General features: G+C 65.8%; 1 protein-coding gene across 1 annotated transcript; it reads left to right on the forward strand.

Annotated features, from left to right (window-relative positions):
- The first annotated feature begins 2,489 nt into the window (after nt 1-2,489).
- On the forward strand, nt 2,490-10,692 carry LY86 (lymphocyte antigen 86). The gene is given in 6 exon segments (XM_056108511.1): nt 2,490-2,646; nt 6,835-6,921; nt 7,755-7,802; nt 7,805-7,882; nt 9,335-9,387; nt 10,461-10,692. Coding segments are annotated over 6 exon segments (474 nt in total). The 5' UTR covers nt 2,490-2,522; the 3' UTR covers nt 10,545-10,692.
- Nucleotides 10,693-10,915: the final 223 nt, after the last annotated feature.

Consider the following 10,915-nt stretch of genomic DNA (forward strand, 5'->3'; position numbering starts at 1 on the left):
GTGATGGAACAGCCCACAGGTGATGGAACAGCCCCATGGGTGATGGTATAACCCCACAGATGATGGTACAGCCCACGGGTGATGGCACAGCCCACGGGTGATGGCACAGTCCCATGGGTGATGGCACAGCCCACGGGTGATGGCACAGCCCACCGGTGATGGCACAGTCCCACGGGTGATGGCACAGCCCACGGGTGATGGCACAGTCCCATGGGTGATGGCACAGCCCACGGGTGATGGAACAGCCCCAAGAGTGATGGCACAGCCCACGGGTGATGGCACAGCCCCAAGGGTGATGGAACAGCCCACGGGTGATGGCACTGCCCCAAGGGTGATGGAACAGCCCACAGGTGATTGAACAGCCCCAAGGGTGATGGAACAGCCCCAAGGGTGATGGCACAGCCCACGGGTGATGGAACAGTCACAGATGATGGTACAGCCCACAGGTGATAGTATAACCCCACGGGTGATAGTACAGCCCCATGTGTGGTGGCGCAGCCCTCGGGTAATGGCACAGCCCTGCATGTGGTGTGGGCCGAGACAGTCGTGGGCTGGTGCCCTCTGAGGTGCCCCTGAAGACGGCTGGTGGGTGCAGGTGTGCAGCCCACCCAGCACTCGTCAGCTCCAGCCAGCCCTGCCGAGACACGTGGGGGTCGACGCAGGTTGTCTGCGCACCGGGAAGGGCAGGGAATTGGGGACAGCCGCATCTGAGGCGTGTCCCCAGGGCCGACCGTTCAGAGCAGCCTACACGCGGGGGCTGCCCCGGGGCACCTCCCTGGCACTGGCTGCGGCTGCGCCTCCCCAAGACCTGCAGGGGTGTTTGTGGGCAAGTGGGGATAAAGTGGCTGAGAGTGCTGGTGCCCTGCAGACGGGGCTGCCCGTCCAGTGCGGGTCAGTCGGGCCCAAGGCGTCTGTAAAGCGCCTTCTGGACGTCCGCAGGCTGTGGACAGACTCGACTCCAAAGCTCAGTGGGATGCTCTGCCGTCCACTGTGCGCCCCAAGAACTGACACGGAGGACGCGGCCCCGCTCTGGGCGTGCACAGGAAGGGGGCGTGGCCAGGCCTGCCCCCCCCCACAGGAAACTGTGATGCTTCCTCACCCCTCAGCCAGGGACAGCCGTGGGGGCCAATCTGTGCCTGAGTCCGGCGCCCTGCAGCAGCTCCCCGGGGAGAGCACGTCTCCACCTCTGCAGCCACCCCGGGGTGCCAGAAAACAGGCTCCAGCCCACAGCACGGAGCCGCCCTCAGCACACACGCAAAGCCCAGTCTTCTTCCAAGCAAGCACAGACACGCAGGCACACACATGTACACGTGTGTGCAGGATACACACAGATTCCAGTACCAGTATGTAAGTGCACGCATGTATGCACGCACACCTACTCACAAGTGTGGGCGTACAGGCAGACGCAAACACACACACGTTACATACGCATACATGCGTACATGTTTACACGCACATTATACACACGTGTGAACGTGTGCTTACATGCGCAGGCACATATGTTAGATACGCACATGCATGCAGATGCATGTCGACACACCCACATGGACACAAACAAGTACACACGGGAGCATACACCTGGCATGCACACATGTGCACACGTGTCCTTAGCAGGCTATGTCCCCAAACCTATATGGGCCTGAGCACACGCACTTTGCACACAGGATGGCCCCGAGCCTCACCCACCCGCCCACAGCCACAGCCCCACCAGCACCCACTCCAGGCCCCCACTCCCTCACCCCTGACCTGCCCCAGCTCCCAGCCCCCACCCTCCTCACCCCTGCCCCGCCCCAGCTCTTGGCCCCCACCACCCTTACCCCTGCCCTGCCCCAGCTCCCGGCCCCACACCCTCCTCCCCCCTGCCCTGCCCCAGCCCCCCCCCAGTCCTCTCTGCCTGGGGGCAGCCCCACCAGCCCCACTGGCTCCCCTTCCCCCGAGCCCCTGTGACTGTGTCCCGAGAAGCAGTTTCACCTGCAGGGCAGAGAGGCAGCAAACCTCTTGGAGAAGACCAGGTGGGAGGGTGAGGACGGGGTGGGCAGGGTGAGGCTGAAGCAGGAGCCCATGTGGGCCAGGCCATGGCGTCTCCCCAGCACACAGACACGCCACGGGGCTGATGCAGCATGAAAGCAAGAAGGGCTTGGCCCACTGGGCTCTGCGGCCAGCAGGGCCGCAAGACAGTGGACATGGCTTCCCGAAGGCGGGGTCGGCACCTCCTCCTGCCTTCCTCCCAACGGGGCTCTGGAAACTCACAGTGTCTCCCCTGCTGGGCCCCGGCGGGAATCCCAGACTGCCCAGTTGCCCACGTGGACGCTGACCTGGCGCCTGCACACCTTGGCCCCTGGCCCCCTCCAGGAAGGGCAGTTCCGGGGGCGTGGCCACAGGCATACCCACTCGCCCCCGAGGATGCAGAGGAAGGTCTGTGAGGCTTGAGGTCTCCGGGGACCAGCGTCGGCGGAGCCCGGCTGGGCCCACGCAGAGGAGAAGTGAAACCCCAACCGGCGAGCTCGCAGCCCGCGGCCGCCATGAGCACGAGCACAGCTGCCCTCCTGCTGTGTGCCTGGCTGTGGGCCCCGGGCGGCGGGGGAGCCTGGCCCACGCACACGGCCTGCAGCGGTGGGGACCTGCAGATATTCTACCAGAGCTGCGGTAGGTGCCGGCGGACGGGTGCTGGGTGCCGGGTGCTGCGCTTGCAGGCCCAAGTCCACTGAGGAGCCTGAGAGTCCCCAGGGCAGTGGGGTTTGGGTGTGGAGTGGCCGGGGGCTGCCCCTGGCAGGGAAAAGGCCCCCAGCCTGTGCCCCCCCCCACCACTCCAGGACGGTTGTGCCCAGGAGGACGTTTCTCCTCAGTCCTTCCTCTTCCTCCCTAGCCTGCCTTAGCCATGGCCACGCCACACGAGAAAGACACAGGAGCCCCAGAAAGTGCCCGGGGGGCCTCCTCCATGCCCCCGGGGCTGTGCCCTGGGCGTCTGTCCTGTTCCCACGGGGACCCGTCCCACTGGCTCCAAGTCTGATACCGTCACCCCCTGATTTAAGACCTGCGTGTGACGGGGTGAGGGGCCAACTCCGCGCAGGGGCGGATGGTGCCGGCACGGGGCCTGGGAGGGTCAGCCCTGTCTGGAGAGGGTGCTGGGAGGGGTTGGGTGGTGCGTCTCGAGTGGAGGGCAGGAACGGGCCCGGGGCCGGCCTCCAGCCCAGGCCAGACTCCAAGCAAGCCCCTTCTCAGCCCTGGGGCTTCTCCCAGGTCTGTGCTCGGGGAACTGCTCCCAGCCGTGCAAGGGACCTGTGACGCGGGGGGTGGAGCCCAGGATTATCCAGGAGCTCAGGAGACAGGGCTGAAGGCGGGACACAGCCAGGCACCCTGGGGATGGGCAGAAAGTCCCCGGGATGCACCTCCCGGCCCCCTCCCGGCCCCCTTCCAGCCCTGGCTCTCCGTGGGCCCTCCCCAGCGCCTCTTCCACAAACCAGGCGCTCCCGCGGTCAGGGGCCGAGTCCCTTTCCCTGAGCTCTACAGTGGGGCGGGGCCTCCGTGGCAGGTCATGCGTGGAGCCGCTGTGGCAGCCGCCTGCGGGCGCACACTCAGCTGGACTGAAATGGGCAGAGCGGGGACTGCTGGCCGGGGCCAGCCACGCTCGCAGCCGCTCTCCAAGTTCCTGTTGTTTCTGGGTCATTCTCGGCCTCCCTAGGGCCTACTGCTCCAGAGAGAGAACTGCTTTCCTCTCCCTCGCTCTCCCCGGCCTCGAGAGCCGCAGAGAGGAGCCTGGGCCTCTCACACGCCCAGACACGTCTCTGGGTGGTGCCCAGCTCCCCGCCCCGGGCGGCGGGCACCATCCTTCCTCCTCTTCCCAGACACTCCCAGAATCGCCCGAGCACTCTGACCCCTCCAATGAGGCAGGAGTTCTGGTCACCCCACATCAACCTCCGGGTCAGAGGTGGCCACGGTGACCTCAGTGCACAGGTCCCGGGCCAGGGTGCTCCCCCCGCCGGGCAGTCGGTCTTTCCCATCCCAAATTGCCCTCCGGAGCCTCTGGGCACAGCTCGGGCTGAGTGAGATCCAAGTGTAGGCTCTTGTCTGCTGACCAGTACAGGGAGGGGAGGGGAGGGGAGGGGAAGGGAGGGGAGGGGAGGGGAGGGGAGGGTGGAGAGACCCCAGCTGGGCGGCACTGCCCTCTGCCCTGCGCCTTCGGGGACACGCGGGGCCTCGGCGGGCATCAAGTGCTCCATGCTTGGCGGGAAGGCACTGCCTTGCACTGCATCTTCTAGGACTAATTAAATCACGCCACTCTACTCCGTGCAAGCACAAATTCCCACGGTAGACTCATAAAAAGAATTCTAACACTCGTCCAGACTACAACCACAAACCTGCGAAGGAAAGAAAGGAGAAGCAGCAACAGCCCGGGAAGCAGCCGAGACGAGATGCTGTCGTCGTCGGACTGCTAACAGCTTGGCAAGCAGCAGCGGGTGAATGAAAGTGGGTGTGCTCTAAAGACCGGCCCGGAATTCTGTCTGCAGCAATTACTCAAACTGAGAACCCAAGGCAGGCTTTGAAGACACACAATCCGCAGCGGCCAGCAACGACTCTCATAAAGGGACTTTGACCAGAAACCGGAGAGAGAAAACGAGCCCAGAGTTCCAGGCCGCCAGTCGGGGGCAAGCCAAGAACCGCCCGGGGACCTGGGGACGGAGGGAGGGAGGCCAGCTCAGCCCTCCCGAGCAGCCCACCAGGAGCGGCGTCGCTGCTGCGTGCCCGGTCCCCTGGCCGAGCAGCTGCAGACCGCAAACAGAGATCAGGCTGCGCCCGGCTAACGAGGCGCTGGCCCCGGGGAGGACCCTCAGGCCTGACCTCGTCCCGCTGAGTCAGGAAGAGGCCCTGCAGCCGCTCACAGGCTGGAGCCAAGAAGGGTCTCGGGGGCTGCGGGCCAGAGGCCCACAGAGGCTCCTGCAGCCGCCGTGGGGCGGAGCGTGGGGTCGAGGGGAACCAGAAGGCAGCTGGCCTGTCGGTGCTGGGAGCCGCATTCCAGCACGCGCTGCTGCTCAGGGCAGACCTCCAGGGAGGGCAGGAATTTGGAGCGGGGCTCACTGCAAGCCGGTGGAGGCCCTGCCCCAAGGGATGATGCAGACGAGTGTGGGAGGGCCAGCAGCGAGGAGAAGCCAGGGGAGCACCAAGGACGGGGCCCTTGTTCTCCTTGGGTAAAGATGCTTAGCTTCCCGAGAACATCAGTATCTGTGTTGGGCCGCATGGTGAACACGACCCACAGTGTAACCCTGGACTGGCGGCATGCTGAACTGGACACTTACAGAAGGTAACTCTGATGTCAGAAAGTGCTTCTGTAGCCTCAATCATAAATAGCTAGTAAGGAGACAGAGACAGAGAGAGACAGAGAGCAAGAGAGCGAGTGAGCAAGAGAGAAAGAGAGAGAGAGAGACTGTGCTGGAGTAGTTCGATGGTGAGTTTGGTTCGAGTCAATATTCGTGTTAAAGAACATCTCGAGGGTAGAGGGGGCCGGAACCACAGTACAGCAGGGAGGGCACTTGCCTTGCACGCGTCTGACCCGAGTTCGATTCCCCAACACCCCAGTGACTCCAGAGCGCAGAGGCAGAGCTGGGAGTAAGCCCTGAGCACCCTGAAATGACCAAATACCCACCCCCCAGAAAACACCTTAAGGTATTAAAAACCTAGGATGTGGGTGTACAACCTCTCAACCTGTGTTTGAAAGTAACACTGCAATGAACGCAAAGGAAAGGTGAACAAAGAGGGAGAGAGAAGGACGGACAGGTCAGGACCTGGAAGGAAGAAAATCTAGAGACAAGAAGTGCCTTGATCTGTCAGAGGAGCCGGTGACCGAGGAGACTCGAGTAAACGGACTGAAACCGGGAGACACCACGTGGGCACCCAGTCCCTCTCTCCCATCCTCCCTGCTGCCGCAGCTGTGGTGACAGGACCCCCACACCAGACCCACAGCTGCTCACACGTGGGGCTGGAGCGCTTCACACGTGGCCCCAGGGCCGCTCTCCAGGCCATCATGGCGGTGCCCACACGGTGCCTGCACACGGCTACTGGGTGCTGGCATCGCACGTTCCCGTGGGGGCAGCCTGGCTGTGCTGGGAACATGTGGAGGCAACAGGCCAAATTCAGACCCGCGTGCTTTCTGGTCTTCTGTGTAGCCTCACCCGGCAGTGCTCAGGACTCACTCCTGGTGGGGCCCCGGGGTTCCTTGGAGCTGCTGGAGATCAAACCCGGGCCAGCGCATGCCGTGCGAGTTTTCTGGCCCTCCACAGTGCTCTTGCCCACCCTAGACCATCAGACTGAGTTCCAGGCATCTGCTCTTTCGGTCTTTCAAGAAAAAAAATCCCTACAATATAGGTTCTGCAGAGAACCTCAGGGTGAGCTGCCACACACTGGAACTGACCCCTTTAACGCAAGGAACAGGACGGGGGCACCCCTCACACTCCACCCTGCCCCGCCCTGAAGGGCCGGCCAGCAGAGTAAGGTGAGAAACAGGACGTCCTGACCGATCTGAAAGGGAAAGAGGCACGCTGCAGTCACACCCGGTGGAAAGACCATCCCTGGAGCTAGTGACTCGGGACATGACTCCCGCCACGGCTGTTGGTGGGTCAATCTCGTTTCCGTCCAGCACCGGTGTGAGCAGACTTGGCGCCTTCTCTGTTCCCTGGAGATTTCGGTGGCTTCCAGAAGTCGCCAGACCCTGTGCGATTCTCTCGTCCCCTGTGGAGGGGGCTGCCCACTCGGGGTCCGGCCAGGCTAATCGCAGCACCGCCAGCTCTGTCCAGCCGGGTGGGCAGTGAGTGCAAACCTGATCATCTGTCTCCTTGGCAGATCCATTACAAGATTTTGGCTTTTCGGCGGACCAGTGCTCCAGACAACTGGCATCCAGTCCCAAAATTCGATTCGGACTCATTCTGAGTAAGTAAAGGCTGGGGATGGGACAGCGACCGTCCTACCTGTCACACCTGCCACTCCTCACAGGAGCCCTGGGGTGGACCCCAGTGCCGTGCCCCTCAGCCAGCTCCGTCCCTGTCTTCCTTTCCTCCCCCTCTGGGGAGCATCCAGGAAGAGTACAGCCCTGACTTCAAGCCGCAGTTTTCTGCCAAGAAGATTCAGGCACTCCTGTGGGTGGCACGAGGCCCTGGAACCAGTTTATCCGGCAAAAAGCAAAGCAAACATTTTGAGCCTAAGGACCAAGTCTTCCCAGGACTTGAGTTGTGCTGCAGTTTTCTCAGCGACAAGCTAGTCCAGTCCCACAAGGGCTTGTTTGCTTGCAGGATTTCGTGTCCCCAAAAGCTCGTGTCAGTTCTGGAGGCTGGACAAGAACAATGGCTTCCTCCCACCTGCTCTGTCCCAGAGATCGGGGGCAAGGACCCGCGTGCCGCCCGTTTCCTGTTGGACACTGCGGTAGCGGCCAGTGTCTCCTTCACAGTGTGACCCAAGCTACCGGGCACAAGGGCCCGACACTGTGCTCAGACTTGCTCCAGGGAAACACGCGAACGTCCCTAGGGCCGAGGTTCTGGGCAGCTATGGAGAAAAAAAGGGGGTGGGGGGCAGAAGGTCCACACCCCACGGCAGCCGCGAGCTGCAGCCCCCATGCGCAGCCCCCACGGGAATGGGCTTCGGCAGGTCTCCTCGGGGGTCAGGCTGACCTCGGGCGCCCCGCAGAGACGCTCCCTGGGGGAGAAGGAGCCCCTCTGAGCGCTCAGCACGGCGATGGGGCTGAGCCTGGGCCCCTCCGCCGGCCGCAGGACAGGACATCCGGGAGCTGTTTCTGGAGCTGGCGCTCTTCTCCAAGGGGCGTCCGTGTTCAACTTCTCCTACCCCATCTGTGAGGACGACCAGCCCAAGTTTTCCTTCTGTGGGCGGAGGAAGGGGGGTGAGTGTCCTGCGGCCTGGCCGCTGCCCAGCCTGACCTGCCGAGGGAGGGCGGGCGGGCGGGCTGCCTCCCTCCCTCCGTCCTCCCTTCCTTCCTCCCTCCGTCCTCCCACCCTTTCTCCTTCCTGCCTTCTCCCTCCCTCCCTCCCTTCCTCCCTCCTTCCTCCTTCCCTCCCTTCCTCCTTCTCTGCATCCTCCCTCCCTCTGTCCTCCCACCCACCCTTTCTCCTTCCTGCCCTCCCTCCCTCCGTCCTCCTTCTTCCTTCCTTCCCTCCCTCCGTCCTCCCTCCCTCCCTCCCTGCCTCCCTCCCTCCGTCCTCCCTTCCTTCCTCCCTCCGTCCTCCCTTCCTTCCTCCCTGCCTCCCTCCCTCCGTCCTCCCTTCCTTCCTCCCTCCGTCCTCCCTTCCTTCCTCCCTGCCTCCCTCCCTCCGTCCTCCCTTCCTTCCTCCCTCCCTCCGTCCTCCCTTCCTTCCTCCCTCCCTCCATGCCTCCCTCCCTCCGTCCTCCCTTCCTCCCTCCCTCCGTCCTCCCACCCTTTCTCCTTCCTGCCTTCTCCCTCCCTCCCTTCCTCCCTCCTTCCTCCTTCCCTCCCTTCCTCCTTCTCTGCGTCCTCCCTCCCTCTGTCCTCCCACCCACCCTTTCTCCTTCCTGCCCTCCCTCCCTCCGTCCTCCTTCTTCCTTCCCTCCCTCCCTCCGTCCTCCCTCCCTCCCTCCCTGCCTCCCTCCCTCCGTCCTCCCTTCCTTCCTCCCTCCGTCCTCCCTTCCTTCCTCCCTCCCTCCTCCCTCCCTGCCTCCCTCCCTCCTCCCTCCCTGCCTCCCTCCCTTCTTCCTCCCTCCCTCCCTGCTTCCCTCCCTCCATCCTCCCTCCCTCCCTGCTTCCCTCCCTCCATCCTCCCTCCCTCCGTCCTCCCTCCATGCCTCCCTCCCTCCGTCCTCCCTCCCTCCCTGCCTCCCTCCGTCCGTCCTCCCTTCCTCCCTCCCTGCCTCCCTCCGTCCGTCCTCCCTTCCTTCCTCCCTGCCTCCTTCCCTCCGTCCTCCCTCCCCCCGTCCTCCCTTCCTTCCTCCTTCCCTCCCTTCCTCCTTCCTCCTTCCCTCCCTCCCTCCGTCCTCCCACCCACCCTTTCTCCTTCCTGCCCTCTCCCTCCCTCCCTCCTCCCCTCCTCCCTCCTCCCTCCCTGAGCACCCGGCCCGACCCGGGACGCCCCTCCGCGGAGGATGCAAGGGCGGCTTCGGCCCGTGCCTGAGGTTGCACACGTGGCTTCGGCGCCTGTGCAGTCCCCCCCCGCCCAACGTCACTTCCTGCCCGCGCCGCCGACGTCACTTCCGGCACGAGCCGGCGTCGTCACTTCCGGCGGGCTCTTGGCCGGGCAGGCGCTGCTGCTTGGCCGTTGGGAGCCGTTGGGGCGCCTCGTCTCCGCGCCGGCTGAGGGAGTCGCCTCCTGTGTCCTCTCAGAGCAGATCTACTATGCCGGGCCTGTCGTGCTCCCCAAGATCCAGGTCCCCCGGGTGAGTAGTGCGGCCCCTGCACAGGCCGCCGCGACCCCCAACCGCCCAGCCTCAGAGCGCCCTTCCAGAGCCTTCGGGAACCCCGCACCCGCTCTGGCGGCGCCTGCCCCGGCCCCGGCCCCGCCCAGCCTGGCCCCGCCCACTCCGGGCCACGCCCTTTCCCAACCACGCCCAGCCCTGGCCCCGCCCTCGCCTGGCCCCGCCCACTCCCGGCCCCGCCCTCGCCCGCCGGGCCCCTCCGGAGTCTTCTGGGCAGACCCCAACCCGATTCGGTCCATGTCAGCGTCCGTCTGCCTGCCCGTCTCCTCCAGCCCCCCTTGGAGAGGGGTTCGCAGGGGGCGGGGGGCAGCATCTTCCCAGCTGGGCTTTCAGGGGGCCGCCCCGAGCTGCCCGGCCTGGGCTGGACAAGGCCCCACCCCCGAGCTGGCCCCGAGCTGGCCCAAGCTGGCCGCGGCCACGGGCCCTGCTCTAGTCCCGGCCCCCGGCCCCCGACCGCAGAGCGCAGACGGGAGAGTCCTGCAGGGGCCCGGGTCGGTCCCACGGCCCACCCGGACACGCGGGCGGGGCAGCCCGGCTGCCCCCTAGGACGCAGCTCCGTGCCCGCCGCCGTGCCCGGGGCCCCCCCCCCCTCCCCCCACTCGGGGATGGGCCGCCCCTGGGGCGCGCTCCCGGCCTGCCCAGCCCACACCGGGCACTGCCCCCTGCACGGTGGCCGGGCCCCAGCGCAGGCAACGGCCAGCGCGACCACGCAGCTCCATGCAGGGAGCCCGGGACAGAGGGGCCCCCGGGAAGCCGCAGGGCCCCTGCCAGGCCTCCCGCCCCGCACCCCCATCCTCTCTCACCGCCCACTGGGACCCCGTCCTGCCCGCTGCGGCTTCCTGCCTGCGAGGCCGGCCCTGCCTCGTCCCCTCTCCGCAGGGCTCTCCCCACTGGCCCCCACCCGTGGCCGGCGTGCCCCCGCCCCTCCAGGACCTCTGGCCAGGGCCTCCTGCTTGGACATGGAGCCCCGGTCCTCCCTGGGCCACCGAGGCCCCTCCGCGCGGGGACACCATTCACACCCTTCACCCCCGCAGGGGGAATACCAAGTGCTGCTGCAGCTGTCCAACGAGAACCGTGTCCCCGTGGCCTGCGCCAACGCCACCGTCCTTGCCACCTGAGCCGGCCCCCGGGGCCCAGTGCCTTCCACACCAGGCCCTGGCGAGGGCCGAGATGGCCCGGCTCCGCCTGCTGGAATTGTCCCAGGACCTGGAGCTGCGGGGCGAGTCCCCGCCCTGCAGATGAGTCCCTGAAGACTCGCTCCGGGAGACACGCTCGGGAGGCGCCTTCCGCCCTCGCCCCGCCCAGAATAAAGGCCTCCCGCTCTCCCCGGCCCCGCGTCCCTGTGTCCTGCGCTTTGCCGTGCGGGCTGGGCTCAGGGGGAGGCTCAGGTCCGGCCCCCACGGCAGCCTGGGAGCAGCCCACAGCTGGACACGAGGGCCGGAGCCAGGCCAGAATCCCAGCACGGCTGTGCCTGCCGCGTCTCATCACG

Source organism: Sorex fumeus, unplaced genomic scaffold (genome assembly GCF_029834395.1).
Source record: "Sorex fumeus unplaced genomic scaffold, SorFum_2.1 ptg000218l, whole genome shotgun sequence".
Classification (NCBI taxonomy): Eukaryota; Metazoa; Chordata; class Mammalia; order Eulipotyphla; family Soricidae; genus Sorex; species Sorex fumeus.